The sequence below is a fragment of the Mesoplodon bidens genome (genome assembly GCF_964165515.1).
Source record: "Mesoplodon bidens genome assembly, chromosome: 14".
NCBI lineage: Eukaryota > Metazoa > Chordata > Mammalia > Artiodactyla > Ziphiidae > Mesoplodon > Mesoplodon bidens.
The window spans coordinates 51,427,103-51,446,318 of NC_138170.1; the positions used below are offsets into that span (position 1 = coordinate 51,427,103).

At 50.0% G+C, this 19,216-nt stretch overlaps 1 protein-coding gene across 3 annotated transcripts in view; it reads right to left on the reverse strand.

The window, feature by feature from the left end:
- PRKCE (protein kinase C epsilon) overlaps positions 1-19,216 on the reverse strand; it is a 550,583-nt gene that overhangs the window by 11,457 nt on the left and 519,910 nt on the right. For 2 of the 3 annotated variants that reach the window (XM_081254636.1, XM_081254635.1), the window contains exon 16: positions 13,554-16,816. The exons of the other annotated variant lie outside the window; for it this stretch is intronic. In XM_081254636.1, the coding sequence (XP_081110762.1) occupies positions 16,670-16,816 (147 nt within the window). In that variant the 3' untranslated portion in view covers positions 13,554-16,669. Of the gene's footprint in view, positions 1-13,553; positions 16,817-19,216 lie in introns of those variants that run through there. 3 annotated transcript variants of the gene reach the window in all.

Below are 19,216 nucleotides of genomic sequence, written 5' to 3' on the forward strand. Positions count from 1 at the left end.
TACTCTCTTGATTCCTTGGCTTGGGGGTTTGGAGGCCTGAGGTGATAAGGGCTTTATCAATACAAATGAAGGTAGATGGCGGAAGTTGAGCTGGTTTTGGGGGGGGGATGATCCCCCCCAGGGGGTCCAGAGGGGGACAGTAGGGAGGAAGGGAAACTTCTTGGAGGTGGTGTGGGTCACAGGCTCACAGCCCAGACCACCTCTCCAGGCTGCGGTGGCTTCAGAGGGCAGCAGCCTCAGGGGCAAAAGAGTCTGGGCTGGCTGTGTTGAACATCCCAGGCAGAGATAAGCTCTAGAGGAGATGGTTTAGCCAGCAAGTGGTGTCCTGTCCTCTTATCCCTGCTCATAAACAATAGACTCCAGGAATGCTGCTTGCTTGGGATGGGCCCAGAGGAGTAATCTTGGTGGGTCACATAAATAAGAGTTTCAAGGAGCCCCCTTAGGCCAAAGCTGGGGAGGAAACGCACTTAGAAATGGTGGATGCTGGCTCTCCCTAGGTCCTGAAGACAGGCTGAGAGGTTTCTCTTTGCACACTGTTCTTGGACACTCCCCTGTGTCCTGTGAGGGAACATCCTAGGCACGTTTGGCATCGCTGCCCTCCCCACAACCCTGTGAGGCCGGGGTGTGTCTCTACTTGGCCTCTGCAAGACACTTGCCCAGTGTCCCATACACAGTGGCAGAGGTCAGAACCCGTGCTCCTTGCACTGTGTCTCCCTGCCTCTCATTCAATTCTTCGAGCATTTAAGGGGCACCTACCATGGCAGTCACTCAGCTAGAAATCAGGACACCCTGTCCACAGGAGGACAGTTTCACAGCCCTGGTTGTGCACCAGATCACCTTTAAAACCCTCCACCCTCAGATCTGACTTCACAGGTTGAGGGGTGGAGCCCAAGAATCCACATTTTTACTTGAATGATACTTGGAGATGACAACGCCACTCCCCATTTATGTGGGGGTCTCTTGGGCCACCAACAGGTGGAGGAGACTGGTTTCCCTTTCTAGACAGGCAAGAAAAGTGGAGTGGCCTGGCTTTGATCTCTTGCAGCTGGCTTCAGCCTTAAGCAGGGGTGAAAGAGGCAGCCACCCCTCATTTCCTCCAAGGTGCCTGGAATTCCACAGTCAGATTTATTCCTTTGGGTTAGGTTTTATCTCCAGCTAAAATGGTCATCTCTTTGTTGGGGTTGGGGGGAGCACATCAGCTATTACCAGTTGAATATGGGTGAGTTTGTTGAATCAACGCACTGGGGGAGTAAACAACAAGAAAAACAAATCCTTAGTCAGGACCAATTGTGCCAGCTCACAGCCCAGGCAGGTAACAGCGAGAAAACCAGACTGGGATCCACCCTCAGGAGCATCTAGAGGAAAAGTGGGGAACAAAAAGGAATAGGCTCAAAACCCAGGACTCTGCGCTGGAGTCGCAGTGGAGGGCCCTGCGGCAACTGGAGACCCACTGGTGCACACAGGAAATCCAGAGGGTCAGAACAAGGATGGTTCAACCCCTGGACTGGCTACTGGGGCAGGTGATGGGAGTCTTGAGGACGGGGTCCCAGGGGAGGGGGCATTGTGGACAAAGCTCTCTCCTTGGCCTGGGAGTGCCAGGGAAGGTTTCCCAAAGGCCTTTTGAAGGCAACTTGAAAGAAGACTCTGATTTAGTGGCGGGTGGCTGGGAAATGAAGGGCACAAGCAGAGGGCCAGCAAGGACACAGGCAAGTCTGTGCAGAGGCCCCTCCATCTGGGGGAGGGGGCCGCCTAGAGGTGAGGCCGGGCCTAGCCGCTGTCTGAATTCTTTGCTAGCTGCACTCCCTCCTACCGCTTCAGAGGGGGCAGGAAAGGCGGGCGGAGGGCAGAAGTGCTGAATCACTGGACCCTGCAAATCTGGGGCACTGCCCTAGCCGGGCCCTCCCTGACCCCCAGAGAAGTCTGCCCCGAGGCTGCAGGGGCGGGAACCTTCTCCCTTCTACCCTTCAGGTTTCTGTGACTGGTCTAGGAATGACACTGATGTAAGACGGGTTAACAGGAGAAGAAAACACTTTAATTATACTGGTACCTACGCACAGGAGCCCCACAAACATAGGAGACTCACGGCACGGACCATTGAGGCTTATATACCATCCTGAGCTAAGGAAAGGGACAGGGGCCTGGGGCTTTTTGCGGGGAGGAGGCAACCCAGGAAGGTGAGAGGGGAAATGTAAGGAAAACTAAGTTTGCCCTGCTCTGCAGTTTCTCAAGTGGGAAAATCTCTCTCTGGTAAAGGCTCTCTTCTGAGAGCTGAGAGTGGACACCCTCGCAAAGGGAGATTTCCTATAAATTTCCCTACCAAAGAGTAACTTCTAGTCTGTTTTTGTTTGTTTGTTTGTTTTGTGGTACGCGGGCCTCTCACTGTTGTGGCCTCTCCCGTTGCGGAGCACAGGCTCCGGACGTGCAGGCTCAGCGGCCATGGCTCACGGGCCCAGCCACTCCCCAGCATGTGGGATCTTCCCGGACCGGGGCACGAACCCGTGTCCCCTGCATCGGCAGGCGGACTCTCAACCACTGCGCCACCAGGGAGGCCCTCTACTCTGTTTTTACAACTTCTCCCATGTCTCTGTTTCTCAAACTAATCAGCTCAACATGATCCTGGTGCCGAAGACAAATTCTGGGGAGGCCGATTCCACTCCCCTTCAGGCCTCTTTCCCTCCCACCGCCCTCACTCTGAACATCTTCTACAGAATCAGCTGGGGGATTAGAAGGATTAGTTTATCTTGATGGAAAGAGGAGCTGATTCCCCAGCCCCAACTCCTGGGCGCTTTTAACTCCAGCCAAGCACCTGGCCTGCCCTGGCAGGTTATTTTCTCCCCCCTCTCAGAGGTAGCTGGGGACCACAGTGCCTCCCCGGGCAAAATAAAAAGGCAGATTAAAGAATTACAACATTAAAAAAAAACGAACTAAAAAAGAAAAGTCCAAGAACAACAGGAAGCTGATCAGGAAGTTCCCATAGAAGATGATAATATCTGAGAGTCGTGCTGAAAGCAGAGGCTGAGGACAGAGGGCGTCACAGGGACACACAGCCATGGCGGTGGTGATCGTGCCACCCAACCCTCTACTGCCCCTTCTCCTTTTGCAGGGTGTCCCTGGGCCTGCTGGCCAGGCCCCGCCCGCTCCCAGGGGCCCCAGGCACACCCCTGCTTAAACAGGCACACGCACACGGGTATAGGCACACACACGACAACTTTTACACATGCTCACGCAGATCCACCTGTGCACACGTGTGCTCACACCAGCTAGTGTTTGTGCACGGGGAACCTATCTCTGCACACAGACGCAGAAAGGGCAAACACTCAGAGACGCATTGTGTGCACAACTGTAAAGAAAGTGAAAGTTAGACGGTAGGCCCTTCCTCTCACTTGCTCTTTTTTAACCACCCCTTTCCCAGGCAGCCAGGCCTCTGATGGCGTTTGGCTGAGAGGCTTCTCACAGCGTGTCCTCCATCCCCTCCCCACCCAGGGCAGCCCTCCTTGGGCAGTATCCTAGCTCTGTCTTTCCAGGCCTGTAGTTCTCAAACTTTTTGATCTCAAGTCCTTTTTATGCTCTTAAGAACTATGAGGGGGCTTCCCTGGTGGTGCAGTGGTTGACAGTCCGCCTGCCGATGCAGGGGACACGGGTTCGTGCCCCGGTCCGGGAGGATCCCACGTGCCGCGGAGCGGCTGGGCCCGTGAGCCATGGCCGCTGAGCCTGCGCATCCGGAGCCTGTGCTCCGCAACGGGAGAGGCCACAACAGTGAGAGGCCCGCATACCGCAAAAAAAAAAAAAAAAAAAAAAAGAACTATAAGGACCCCAAAGAGCTTTTATTAATGTGAGTAATATCTACCACTATAGTGGCATTGTTTTCTATTTGTACAAGTTTCTTTACTGTGAGCTTAATACAGGACAGCTGGATTCTTACATGTGCTCCTGCATGAAATCTCTTATGTGTTTTGGTTGAAGCATGGGAAGAAAGTCAAGTATCCCAGAGGTAGGTAGCTGGAAAGAAAGACTCTGGCAGGTGCCCTGTGTCAGGCAGCCTGTAAAGTGTCTCCCAGGGCTCCCCACTGCCTGATCTTCACACCCTTTGTAATCCCCTCCCCTTGGGTGTAGGCTGGGTCAGATGACTCACTCCAAGGAAATGAGTGGTACAAGTGGTATGGCAAAAGTGATGGCATGCCACTCTGAAGATGACGTCCCAGAGAGACTGTGGCTTCCGTCTAGAGGGGGCCCTCTCTTGCTCCCTTGCTCGGAGAGAAGTCAGCTGCCATGTTCCAAGCTGCAGGATGGAAAGACCCACCTGACAAGGGACAGAGAGAGGCCTTTGGCCAAAATCCAGGGAGGAACCGAGGCCCCAAGCGAGGAAGCTCCTCACTGAATCTTGCCAACAAGCACGGCCTTGAGCTTGGGAGCTGGTGCTCCCCCAGGTGAGTCAGATGAGACTGCAGCCCCAGCCAACACCTTAACGGTAGCCTGTGAGAGACCCTGAGGGGAGGCATCCAGCTAAGTCCTGACTTACTGTGAGATACTGTGAGGTGATAAATGTTTGCTGTTTTAAGCTGCTGAGTTTTGGGGGTAGTTTATGACACAGCAAGAGATAACTTAACGCACTCCCTGAAAAAAATCTTAGAGACCCCTAGGAGTCATCAGACCTCACTTTTTTTTTTTTTTTTTTTTGCGGTACGCGGGCCTCTCACTGTTGTGGCCTCTCCCGTTGCGGAGCACAGGCTCCAGATGTGCAGGCTCAGCGGCCATGGCTCACGGGCCCAGCCGCTCCGCGGCACGTGGGATCCTCCCAGACCGGGGCATGAACCCGTGTCCCCTGCATCGGCAGGCGGACTGTCAACCACTGTGCCACCAGGGAAGCCCCGTCAGACCTCATTTTGAGCACTGCTACTCTAGACCTATCTATCTTCGGCTGCTCTGGTGGATTTTCCCAGTCAGTATCTGCTCTTCTTTCAGGGTCCTGCTCTCAGCTGATTCAAGGAAGAGTGCTGGTAAAGGACGTAGGCCAGTGACAGGTGACAAGCAGGTGACGTGCACATAGTGCCTGTTCTTGACGTTGCTACTTCTCCGTAACAGGAGACTTTCAGGCGGTGGGCAGTGCATGAGAGATACGATGGCAGGTGGGGACAAGGTTTTAGGTAATAGCCTGTTCCCTCCACAGCCATCCACACTCTGCTTACCCCCATCCCAGTGCCCTTTGGGGAAATCAAACTGTGCCAGGCCCTGGGTGATCTTAACCATAAATCATCCTATTTCCTCTAACACTTAGGTTAACACAAAGACAGCCAGAATCTTTGCTTTCCAGTCAGTGAAAAGTCTTCTGTCTGAACCACCACATGTTCATACAGGCCCCTCTGTTTGCCTCCAAAGTTCCCAAACTGCTGGTGTCACAGCTCGTTTTACAGACGGAAAAGCTGAGGCAGGAAGAAGAATCGATGGTGTCCAATCAGGGCCCCACTGTCTGTAGTGGAAGCAGGAAACCAATGTTCCAACAGAGGAGGGATTCCTTGAATCCTCATCTACCACGCAGAAGGGAAGGTGCCTGATGGCCTGTATCTTTCTGAGTCTGGCTTTCCTACTCACAAGAGTAACACCAACCCTAGTGATGATGCCTCCCATCCTAGACACTTAGGGTGGTCTAGGCTTCCACCATTGGCATGTGCTCCTGAGGACTGGAATCCTGGACACCATCTAGACACACCAGCCCACTGCAGAGGAAGGCAGAAGACCCTGGCCCAGGAGGTGATGTGACCAACCCAAGGTCACCCAGCAAAGTTGGAGACAGCAACGGGGTGTCAGACAAGCCTCTGCTTACCCTTCCCCCCAGCTCACAATCTGATTAAAGCTTGTGTGGGGCCCACCTCCTCCCCCAGGCTGTAGGGTCTGTGAGGACTGTGCTGGGTTCGCAGCACATGGAACTCCACAGAAGCTCAGTGATGACTGTGAATGGATGAGGAGGCTGGCAAGCACTTGAGTTTGGTCTGTGCCCAGGGTTAGAAAGCTTTGCTGTGGCTAGTATTAAAGGTTAGCTTCGGACAAGGTCAAGGTTAGAGGGTCAGGCTAGAGCCAGGATGGGGTAGTGAACTATAGGAGAGGGCTAGGAAGTTAGGCTTTGTTAGGGGTCAGCCAGTCTCTGACGGGGTTTAGAGATCCATGTGGCGGGGATCAGCGGTCAGCCTTTGGCTGGGGTGAGAGCTCCGTCCATGGTCAGAATCTGCTCCTTGCAAAGCTAACGAGCCTCTGTGGTGCTTCGCGCTGCATCCCTGGAATCCCAAGCCCTCTTGCCTGGTCCAGAATGTCCAGTGTCCTGAGCAGCAGATGACGTCAGCTCTGGCTCCAACAGTAGAGAGGGCTTTTGAGTGGCACCAAGGATCACACCCTCGGGGCTGGGGGCTGGGATGACCTTGCTTCTAGGGCGTCGTCCTCAGCAGCTGGCCTGGGATGCAGACCCTGCATGGAGGGCGCAGGGACTAAAAAGACTTCAGACCCTTGGAGGCATTTCCTGTTTTCCAGTGAACTGAAAACTCGGCTTCCTGCTTAGCATAGTCCATAGGGATGGTTTCTTTTTTTGGTGGTGGGAGGGGTGTCTGAGGGTAGAGGATGTAGGCTTTGCTGGGCTTGAGGACCAGCTCTCAGGGCCCTGCTAGGAGGTGGCACAGGGAAAAGGGTGGGAAAGGAGGGTAATAAGAGTCCCCAGATGCCTCTGCCCGATTTCCCAGCCGCCCCTTTCTTAGTGCTCACGTCCATAGTCTTTAGAGAGAGCAATACAGTCTAATGCCATCAAACAATTGTATCATTTCACAAGGAGGTGGAATTTCTTCAGAAGAGGGAAGCCAAAAGCAGGCAGGACCCGTGTTGGGACAACGACCAAGAGCCCCGTGGGAAGAGCAAAGTCTTTGGCCCCAACTGGATGCAGATATAAATCACAGGCTTCGTCCTGGATCTGCCAGGGGCTGCCTGCATGGCTTGGAGAATTTCCTGACTTTGCTGTGCCTCAGAACCCTCAGTACTCAAACAGGGGACCTAATAACGACCCCCTCCCCAGTGGAATGGTGCCCAGCTGGCCCAGGAAAGGCACATCGGCAGCCGGTCTCCTTCCCTCCAATGGAGGGCAGAGGGGTACCTGGGCAAGAGAATAGGGGCACATCTCTTCCCAAGCAATCTAATCAGCTCCACTTCTGCCAAAATAGTTCTCCCAGCAGCTGCTGCTGGCTCCTGCCCAGGCCCCGCCTCCCCTCCCTTCTACCCCTGCAGGCACATCCTGGTCTCTAGCAATCACCCCGCTGCCCTCGCTTCTTTAACTGCCTGTTGCCTAGTGATGTGGCGGTTTGGGAGAACAGACTCTCCTGCTTGGCCCCAGCCCCCTCGCCTGTGGCGGCGTTTATCCTCACCAGGCTGGACTCCATCTGCTCTTCTTCCCCTGCCAGGGATCACCCAAGAGCCCTCACCTCACCCCAGTATCCACATGAGAGACAGTTTAAACACCCCCAAGCACAGCTGCAATGGGTGGAATGCAAAGCAGGGCCATTTAAAGAAGGACATGAGCATGGACCACGATTTTGAAGGAGGTATTGACCAGAAAAAGGCCCTCTGATCCCGCCCCTATGGTGGGGCTGAGCTCCAGGGGAGGAATTGGCCTTGGCTAAATGGGAGGGCTACAAGGGGGGACTACCCAGTCCCCCCCTTGCTCTGAGTTCATATGCTGTGTCGTGTTGGGACCTCCTTAGAGCGGCTGACATGGCTGGGGGCACAGAGTCACGGACTCACGTTGCCAGGGCACTGAGCCACTGCCCACTCCTCCCCCCTGGTCTTTCTCCTCCTTTACGAGCCCCTCTCCCCGCCTTGTTCTCTCCTCCCACTCTCCTCCTGCTCTCCAAATTCACACCTGGCCTTCCACGTTGTTAGGATGGTGTCTTTGTTAAGGGACAAAGCTAGAGCATATTTTATTTAACAATAGCTTGATTTATAACAAAAAATATTCAGCCTTCTGGTCTGGACCTCCATGTGTACCTTTGCTTCAAATCTTAGGGGTGGCCTGGATCTTCTAACACATTATATAATTCACATTAATGGTCATGTTTCTTGCTTATTGTCTGTCAATAACCCACCCGCACGTACGCTTTGTAAGGATGCAGATTTTTGTTTAGTGATGTCTAGATGAATGGCTGGCAAACTTTATGAACATTTGTGGAATACATTTATTGAATAAATGAGTGAATGAATAGTTCTGTCATCTGTCCTATGTGTAAATACTATGTCCTGTCCAAACAGCTTCCACTGGGTCTGAGAATTTGGGCAACTGATTTTATTGTCGAATGGGCATAAGAATACAACAGTTTCCTGGAGTTGTAAGGACTAAATAAGTTATATAATTTCTGAGCCTCAGTTTCCTCATCTATAAAATGGGAATAACTAGAATATCTATTCCATGTGCTTTTTTGTGAGGTTTTAAATAGATGCCTTACGTGAAGTACTTAGCACAATGTCTGGAACAAAGGAGATAATACATGTTACACTTAAATGATTAATAACCTAACGACGGAAGCATGAAGGATGAAAATCTACAATTGGTGCCCAGACAGGGCCCTTTCAGAGCCTCTCACGACAGCCCAGAGGGTAGCTGCTCCAAAGTGCAGAAAGCCTGAGAAGCAGTGAGGTTTGCAATTGTTTACTCAGCATTTGGGTCCTAAGACTGAGGCTGCTCTGATCTCAACCCTCAGGCAGTGTCTACCTGACCCTGAGAAAGAGTAGGCAGTGAAAGCTGAACTCCCCCATCCTACACAAAGACAAGGGGGTCTTTACTCAAGAGGAGGGCTGGGCCCTCTCAGGGATTGTACCACCTGCAGAGACCCTCACACTGCTTTAAAGGGTTCCGGGACCTCGACAATCCTGTTAAGACATGATGTGAGGGTTACTGCAGCACTGCCCTCCTCGATCAGGGCGCAGCCTGCATCCTGGGAAGAGCGACCTGGTAGAGACAACAGCCACCTTTCTTTTTTCTCTCTGACTTGTGTCCCCCTCATCATCCCAGCGTCCTGCCCCTCAGCACTCCTGGGCCACCGGACACACCCCACGCCATGAAGGACCCTCTCTGGGGCAGCAAGGGGGCACAAGCTGCAAAGACAAGGTCCCAACTCTCAAACTTACAGCAGGAGACGAGACCGGGCCTGATACAGAAGAGCAGCGTAAGGCAGATGCAAGGGACAAAGCCCTGCAGATGAGGCCAGGGAAGTCCAGAGAAAGGGGTCAGGTTTGTGTTATCCAGGTAGGCTTCCTGGAAGAGGCAGTGGTGAGAAGGCACTGAAAGATGAGAAGGACGCGGGGAGGAGGAGGAATAGTAGCAATGAGACAGACAGGAGGGGAGGGATCAGGGCACCACCTTGAAAAGAACGACAAAGCCATTGAGGACACGACACAAACTGGTTAGAATCAAGTAGGTCCAAGATGGCTGAAGGTTCGACTTCCTGCAGACCTTAAGCCTCATTATATGCTCACTGTAATGCATTACATATGCTAAATGACCCCCCCCACCACCAGGTGCCATGACAGTTCCGAGGCAAAAAGTGGGCTGTGGCCCAGTTCCTAGAAAGCCTTACTCCCTTCCCCAAAATAGTTGGAATAATCCTCCCACTTGTTAGCCTATGAAATTACCCAGCCCATAAAAACTAACCCCATATTTCGGGGCCACTCTTACTTTCTGAGACGGACCACATTCTGTCTATGGAATGTGTATCTCTCTAAGTAAACCTGCTTTCACCTTACCACTATGACTCGCTCTTGAATTCTTGACCCTTACCTGGTGGCCCATCCCAGGGGCTCACCCAAGACCTGGGACATGACCATCCTCTCAAGCCCCGTTTTTTTTTTGTTTTTTTTTTTGTCCTGCAAAGGCAACAGTACTAGGCACAGCGCTTTGGAGACCTTTATCTCACTGACATTTCAGAACAGGTCTTTGAAAATTCAGTCTTGTTATAGCCATTTTATAAACGTGCAAACAGGTTTAGAAAGGTAATTACCTGCCCAAGGTGAAAGCAATGAAACCAAACCTTGCTTGTTGTGGACTGCCTAAGCCAATTTTGTGATGCACACCCTGGGCTCTTTGGGGGTAGATGTCAGTAGCTGCCAAAGGGGAAGCCTAGCTGCCCCCTAATGACCTCACAGACCACATTCAGAGATATGTAGACATTTTACTAGCAAGCAGGCCCTGAAGAGTCTTGGGGCCACTCTGAAAGCTCCATGAAGTTCCAGCTGTCTGTCTGGATGTTTCCACCCAAAGCAAATGCCACTCTATTCCAGCCATAGGATCAGGCTGTCTACGGGAGTAAGACAACCAAGATGCCTCCCCGACAGCAGAGAGACGCAGGCAGCTTACAGATCCAGCCTGGGTGCCAGCCCTAAGGGTGACAGACCAAGGGCATTCTAGATTTGGGGGGGAAACTTTTTTACTGACATACAATACATACACAGAAAAGTGCACAGATCATAAGGGGACGGCTCAATGATTTATCACAAAGTAAACATACCTGTTTGCCAGTTCAGAAAACAAAACTAAAGCAGCGGGCTTCCCTGGTGGCGCAGTGGTTGAGAGTCCGCCTGCCGATGCAGGGGACACGGGTTCGTGCCCCGGTCCGGGAGGATCCCACATGCCGCAGAGCGGCTGGTCCCGTGAGCCATGGCCGCTGGACCTGCGCGTCCGGAGCCTGTTCTCCGCAATGGGAGAGGCCACAACAGTGAGAGGCTTGTGTACCGCAAAAAAAAAAAAAAAAAAAAAACTAAAGCAGCTCTCCAGAAGCCCTTTCACGCCCCCTCCTAGTCATGGCCTCTCCTCCCCTAAAGGCAACCACTAGACTGATCTCTAGCAGCACTATTTTGTATTTTATGTAAATGGAATCACACAGTCTGTACTGTGCCTGCCTTCTTAAACTCAATACTGTGTTGTGAGGTTCATCTATGATGTTGTGGGTGGTTATAAATCATTCATTCTCATGTCTACCTAGTGTTCTATTGTATAAACATCCCCAAATTCATTTATTCACCGGATAAATTTTCTGTTGCGTCAAAGGTATACATATTTAGCTTTAGTAGATACTGCCAAAGTTTTCCAAAGTAGTTGTACCACTTTATACTCAAACCTGAGACACTGAAAGTTCCGGTTGTTCCACATCCTTAGTAAACCTTGATAAGTCTGCCTTTTTGATTTAGTCATTCTGGTGGGTGTGAAGTGGTATTGCAGTCTGATTTAAATTTGCATCTCCCTGATTACTAGGGAAACTGAAGGCTCTCTAGTTTCTTATATCCTGTTTTTTTTAAAATATGGAGATTTGTCTTAAAATATCTTTGCCAATCGACTTACCTCAAACATCACTAATGTCACCTTTCTGACATCCTTTATGCTAATTAACAAGCTATGGGTTTCCTTAAGAATCCTTTCCTAGCATTCTTTTTTTTTTTTTTTTGCAGTACGCGGGCCTCTCACTATTGTGGCCTCTCCCGTTGCAGAGAACAGGCTCCCGACGCACAGGCTCTGTGGCCACGGCTCACGGGCCCAGCTGCTCCGCGGCACGTGGGATCTTCCCGGACCGGGGCACGAACCTGCGTCCCCTGCATCGGCAGGCGGACTCTCAACCACTGCGCCACCAGGGAAGCCCTCTAGCACTCTTTATGCTAATAACAAAACCCCCAGGAGTCGATGGGAGTTAAAAGAGAGCTGAAGCACTTGTAGTACCTTCTGAATAAACAGTCTATTTATTCAATCAGCTGTCCATCCCTGGAGGGTGTATTCCTGATTAGGACAGCTGATCATCCTTCAGGTCTAGCTTAAGGCATACCACACAAGTTGTATCATTGTCTAGGCTAAAGAACTTCAAAGTGAAAAACAAACTTCATGATGTGGCTTCTACGCTTTCTTTTCACTCCATCTCTCTGCCACTGTAAGCACTATGACGACACATGCTTTGTGGTTCAGTAATTTTATTGCATGGAGATCTCCAGGCTCCTAGTAATCCAAGCACTGGAATGTACTCAGGTACAAGGAAATAGAGAAGGACCGAACTTCCCATAGATTCCCTCTGCAAGAAATGTTAGACCTGCTGTTTCTCAGCTCAGGGGCAAAGCCACACAGACAGGCTTTCATCAAGTAGCTCCGGAGCCACCTAACAGCCCTTGTCAGGGGCCAGTGGTCATGGCTTTCCTGGAACAGGCATGGCAGTGCTTGGCTTCCTCTCCCAGAACATGGTTGGGATTGAGGGAAGAGGTTCCAAACCAGGGACTCTGATCAGCAATTGACCCTTCTTATAGCTTCTGTGTGATTTGTGGAGCACACAGATTTTGGGAGGATGGATTTCCTCATCTCCAGGACTTTGGAGCTGTCTCTTCTGGACCACTAGACGAGGGAGGTGTAGACTGGTCATATTTCATTCAGTGAAATGCTTGGAGATGTCTTCTGACCTTCTAAGAACAGCATCTTTTAATTCAGTTCTCTTTTTATTTAAACTCAGACACACTGGTGGGAAGCTTGCTTCTCCTGGGATGGTCACTTACTTAGAAACAGCTGCCTGAATCAGACAGAAAAATAGATAAATACAACCTTCTTCTTGGAGTGGGTCTGGAGGTCCATGCTTACATCTCCAGGTAGGCAGACGATGTTGCTGGTTGGGGTGGGAGAGGGGACTGAGAGGTGAGTACCTTCAGGATGATATAGCAAAGTCATGGGAGAGCTTTTGAAGTGACTGTAAGGGCTGAAAGGGTGATAAGATAGTCCATCTCCTTAGGATGGCCTGAGGATGACAAATTGTAAAACTGCAATCATGCCCATAGCTCTCAAGAAACAGGGAGTTCTGGTTACTTGAAATTTCTGGTGTACTCTAGAGCATCCTTTTGAGTTTCAAACATTCTTGAAAATTCTATGCTGGAGAAAGAAGAGGAGGAGCCTAGCAGGAGCAGTGCAACATGAGTGGAGTGTGAGAAAGGAGCCCCAGCGCGAAGGAGGAATCTGGAGAGCTCAGAGTCACTGTGATGGCCATGAACACTGGTTGAGCGGCAGGGAGGGTGCAAGCCAAGCATGGAGCCCCACTGGCTAGCCTGTGCTCTAGGCCCAGCCACCAAGGGGCTCCCAGCCTCGCAGGGGTTTCTAGGACTCCCAAGGCCTAAAGTTCTGAGCAGCCGGTCAGAAACTGAGTCCTGAAGAGGCTTGAATGCGTTGCAAGGAGATCCAGCATTGCTTCTCTAGAAAGATGAAAATGAAGTGCTCCTGGTGTTGCTTGCCCAACTGCTGGCACTCCAGGGCAGCGCCACACCCAGTCCACTCAGGCGCCCTCCACGCCTCTGGCTGGCAGTCCCTGAAACATAGAGGCCAGGCAGGGGTGGGCATTGGGCACTGCCAATATGGTCATTTGCATCCTTTGTGCATCTTCAAAGGGTAAGAGAAAAGCTGAAACCACATCTAGGTTTGGGAACTTGGAATCCCTAATGTCTAAAAGGCAGTAAGCTTCATTACTGCCACCTTGACACTCACCAAGGAGATAAAAATGTTCATCAGTACTGAGAAATAAGATTTAACGTCATTGTATTTATTAGGTTCTGAAACAATACACATTCACATCCTTTTGAATACAGTACATTTGGCACAATAATGTTTACAATGAAATAACACTAATGAATGGCAAGAGATTAAAATTACATCCAGAAAGGGAAAAAAATGTACAAATAAAGCATCACAATACAAAAAAAAATCCCTAAAATTGAATACATTTTATAGTTAGCCAGAATTATTTTGCACATAATTTAAAAAGAGGTAATTTTTTAGCCTTCTTCTTCTTTTTTTTTTTAAGCAAGAATGCATTGTTTTTTCACCTTCGGAGGAAAAAAAAAATGTTTCCACTTCACAAAGTCCATTATGATAGAACACAGGAGAACAGCTATCCTTCATATTTTTTTTTTTTGGCGTTTTTTTGCACTCCCGTCCCCCTTTTTTTCTTAAAAAAAAAAAAAAAGAGTGAGCAAGCTGGAAAGATTAGAAAGAACTGGCAGAAATGAAACAGTGTGTCTGCTTCCAAACTCCTGTGAAAGCTAAGATGAAACAATGACTACTCACGGAACACACAAGCCTTATTCTATAGACTACATGGGATTTGAATCTGCCTCTGTGAGAACTTGATGAGCTCCAGCCCCAAACAGGAGGCATCCCAGCCAGCCCAGCTTTGGGGGGCTGGAAGGGGGCATCTCTGGGCCAGGCAACCCACTGAGTGGCTGCCTGGAGCTGCCTGGTGGAATGTATTATTATTTGACTTCCCAACAAAAATGCCCGTTGTCCTTTAGGAAGGCCCAACCCCTGCTGACACGGGAATACCTTGGACAAGGCCAGTTGGCATTATAGTTAGAGTTTGCTTGGTGTTTCAAAGTCCATCAGGGTGAAGGAAGCAGAGGAGAAAACAGAGAGCAGTGGTGATGCGTGAGTAAGATGGGCAGTATTGTCACGTCTTCCTAAAAAATGAGATGATGCCACCATGAAGATGTTTCTGTGCTTGTCCTCAACTCCAGAAGACAGTCTCTCCCCAGTAGGTCAAGTTACCGAAGATCAATTAATCTACTGTTCTTCACCTCTTCCCTGGTATGCCAAACACACAAATTGATACAGCGTAATATTTGAAATTATCATAAGAACAGTTAATAATTACACCTGAGTTTTTAAAAAATCAAAACAAAAGAGAACTGAATGGCATCACTAGTAACCAAGGCTATGCGACTAGCCAGATACAAATATGGACAGCAGCTAATGGGACGCAGCTAGTCACTGTCCAAACTTTGAAACCACCATCCAGAACATTCCTTTCTCTTTCCCATCTCTATCAGGGCATAACAGAGCGCAGGAGAACTATATGTGAGTTTACATCTTTTAAAATGAACCAAAATGAAATAAACAATACAAAGAACACCCCTCCCCCCCACCCCGAAGAAAGAAAAAAGAAAGAAGGGAACACACCTTATCTCTCGGTAACTTGAACCAATACACTCAGAGAGTATTGCACCTGGACATTATTATAATTATTCTTTCATAGACTAAAGTTTTATAATATGCCTGAACATGCAGCAGTTGATACCTCTAAATTCAATGAATTAATTCCACAGGCCTTGCAGCAAACACTATATACAAAAATCTCAAATGTACAAAAGGCAAAAAGCTTCATTAGTGCCACTTTGCCACTCACAAGTATATATATTTAGGGGCAGCTGGGAAATCCACGTGCAACAGTTGGAATGGATTCCATTCCCTGCTAAATCAGTTCAGTAAAATAGATAATCAAACGACCTCCAGGAAACATGTACACAAAGCCACAGAGAACCCTTGGAAATCAAAGCATGTAACACTGTTAGCATATCTACAGGAGGTAATGTCACATCCATTAAATAGAGTCCACATGAGTTGCCATTGCATGTCACACAGAAACAAAACTCCGAGCGCATCTTGCCACCCTGTCAGTTTTCAAATAAGTCGCTCTTCAATCTCCTGATACCCTCTGCATAACCCATGTTTAGCCTCACTCTGCTTGTTCCAAAAGCAGATATTTCATATTTAACTTTACACGTTTAATGTTTAAAAACCACAACACAGTAGTACTACCATTTGGTAGAAGTGTGCAAAAATTGCACACTGCTGCAGAAAATAAATAGAGTTGATGCTGGGGACTTAGGACAAAACTGGAAAGAAAATTTGGGAGGCGAGTTTTGCTAGAACCCCAGGGCCTTGGCCACCTCTGCGGTGGCCTTGGAGTTCAGGCAGAACTTGAATAACAAAGAGCACTACTAGTTTCCTTTTCTCTCAATTCACAGAGCCCCACGTGCCATGAAAGCATTAAGAGCATAAACCTTGGACGATGATTTATTAGCCCTTTAATATCTACCTGTATGAACACTGGAATTTATATCTTTTGGCCAATTAGAAAGCAAATTTGATCATCTATTTTTCAAATGTTAAATAGAGTTCAAAATCAAATTTCTTTTTCTATGGAGAGCGATTTCTTCCACAAGACACATGCTTACACAACTTTGGCATGCCCCAAAGCTAAAACCAAAGCAAGCGAGAATTAGCCATTCCAGAGCAAACCCACACAGGGAGCCAACCCGGGCATCTCCCAGCCTCTCTCCTTCCTGGGCATGCCTTGAGGGCGCCCATCTTTGGGCTGAAGAAGCACCAGTCTCTTCTACTGGATAGAATGGCAGAGGGTGGCAGGCGGGGGGACTGGAGGGATGAGAAGCAAGAGTTGTCAGGACTCTGCGTCCATGAGCAGAGCCAGAGTCTCGTTAGTTGTTTTTTTTTTTTTTTTCCTTTTCTTTTCAGTAAAAGGCCTGAAGTCGCTTCCCTGCCAGAAGCCCCCGTGGAGTGAAGCCAGGCTTGCCAACAGACCAGACTAGGCACTGGGTCCAGTGAACTGCTGATGCCACACGATTCTGCATTACTGGTGAGACAGGAACCAAGAGTGCCTTCTGGTCACCAGGTGGGAAGAGGGAGGAGCTGGCCTGGGGGGAGGGAATGCAATAAATAGAGGGTGGACAAGGGACTGGGGCTCCGGGGAGGAGAAGTAGTTCAAGACCGTCCGATGGGAAAATAGGAATCTTCCCAGCGCCCCTGCTTGCAGCATCACCGAACTCCACCTGGAGCGGCTTCTCAGGGCATCAGGTCTTCACCAAAGTAGGAGAAGCCTTTGAATTCCTCCTGGTTGATCTGCTTCACAATCGCTTCGTCCACGAGCGTGAGTACCGGCTCTTCCCGGGTAAAGTCTTGGTCAAAATTATTGACGTCTCTTTTGGTTTTCTGTGGGAAGATAAGAGAAAGCACTGACTCCAGGCTGACCTTCCTCCCCAGGGCCCCCCGCAGGGAGTGGGCATCGCACTGACCAGCCTCTCGCCAAAGCAGACCTCTAGCTACTGAGAGCAGACATCGAGCTGTTCCAATGAGGTAACGATGAATGGCCCCACGACCGGGAGGTGATGGAGGACTTGGAGAGGAAGAATGAGTCCAGGTGAGAAGGAAGACGGGGTGAGAGGTATGATGGAAAAGCAGGGAAGTGGGATTCCCATAGACTGTGTGTGTGGGGTGGAGTGTGTGTGTGTGCATGTCTGTGTGTGTGTTCCGGACACTCCCCCTTCCAGCACCTGCCCTAACCCTCTGGCTCCACTGAGACCTCCCTTCCTGTGATCCAGGAAGTGAACTTCAATCTCCCTCCCAAAAGGTCTCCAGTGGTCTTTCTTCCATAAAGGTAAACCCCCCATTACCTTGCCATGTCTGCTCCAGATGTCATCTTCTCTATAAGTAGGAGGATGCATGGGATGGGGGGTGGGTGGGACCATCTTCTGGGAAGCCTGCCTTGACCCTCACCTGCTATTTTGTGTTCCCACATTATTTCTATTACTATACTCAAGACACTGACTTGCAGTGAATTGTTAATGCTTTTGTCCTGACCATGAGCTCCTTAAAGGCAGAAGCCTTGTCTGACTCAGCCTTGGGTCCCCAGCAGTCCCCTGCACTAAGCATCTACTAAATGAGTGAATATATCAGCAAGCCCACCACTGACTTCCCAGCTCAGAAAGACCCATACCCAGATGGAGGTTCAAGTTACCAAAATTGGGCTTATGGTCTGTGGAGGGTGGAGGGAAGCAATCAAACGAATCCTGGGTTTTGGAGAAAATCAGGAAGTATGAATAATGCTCTCTGCCTTTGGGGGTTCACTGCTGAATCGGGAATCAGTATTCCTGTCTATAACACACTGCAATCATTGGAAAAACTTTCATGGAGTAGTCAGGCCCCGGCTGAGACTTGAAGGATGAGTTACAATCATGTTGGTAGAGATGGGAGGAAGGCACCTTGGCAGAGAAGAAGATGGTTAAGAAGATGGGAGCAAAGTTCTGCAGAACATGGTTGGGGAAGTGCTGCTTTACAGTTTACAGCATCTTCACGTTTATTTGCTCACTGATCCTTGGAACAGGCAGGTGTTATTATCCTGATTTTACAGATGTGGAAACCGTGGCTCACAAAGGTTTGGTGACTTGCCCATAGTCACCCAGTGAGTCCAGAGCAGAGCCAGACTCAAATCCAGCTCTCAGCATGATGCCGCCCGTGGTGCAGAACGTCTGGAAAGCTGGGTACTGGAGACGTGGGAAGACACGGCAAGAGTCAAATTCAAACAGGAGACATTTAGGTCAAACCACTAGGCTGAAGCAAAGCCAGAACGACTTGCTGGTAAACCAGCATGGTGGGAGAGGTCTGTGGGTTGGGGAGAGAGTGGTGACATGATGAGGTGAGCTTGGCAGGGGAGTCTGTTTTAAAATTTCCCCAGATTGAAATCTGAATCAGGTGGACAGCACAGAGCGGAGATGAGCTAGTCTTTCCCATCTTTCAGCACTCATCAGTTCTGCTTGGCGTCTTCTCTCTGGCCTTGAGCTGCATAGTTCAGTAGGTCTCAGAGACCTTGGAGGGGAGACCAAAGGGGGACACAGAAAAGCCCAAGGGATGGAAACAGGACTTGCCGCAGCAGGATGTGTGTGTCGCCCCTCGAGATGGGAAAACTGAGGAGTGGCTTCGTCTTTTCTACAGGAGGGCTGGCCCCAGGCAAGAGAATGACACGTTCTCCACCTCCAGCATGTACAGAGCACGAGGAAAAGGGGGGCCCTCATGGAGAGGGACTCCAGAGGAGAACCACAAAGCCCAAACCCAAGTGACGCATGAGGGATGTGGGAGGGCAGGTGCCTGGGGAAAGGGTGTGGCGACGCCTCTTCTGAAGACCCCTATCGAAGGAGGGATGGATTCACTTTGATTGAAGAGGGGTTATAGAGTATGGCCCATGGTGCTGGGGGAGCAGCAGGATGGGGAAAAGGTGGCAGCAAGACTTCAAGACTTGGGAAGCACTGAGTATCATTCCAGAAGGCGACCAAGGGGCATCCTCAGTGGGGGCAGGAGGAGAGGGGGACCAGGGGCGGGAGTTGGTGAAGAAGATTGGCAAGGAATAGGGCGGGAGGGAAACTCAGTTGGTAACACCACCAACGGTGGGCTATGCCCAGGTGCTTTCAGGGGCAGGACCACCTCCTTCCTGGCTCCCTCTCACTGGTCACTAATGGGGGAGGGGAGCCAGTGTATAGAGAACCTCAGGAAATCTGTACACACTCTGGCATCGGCTCCCCTGTTTAACTACTTGTGCTTCACCTTTCAATCATTTGT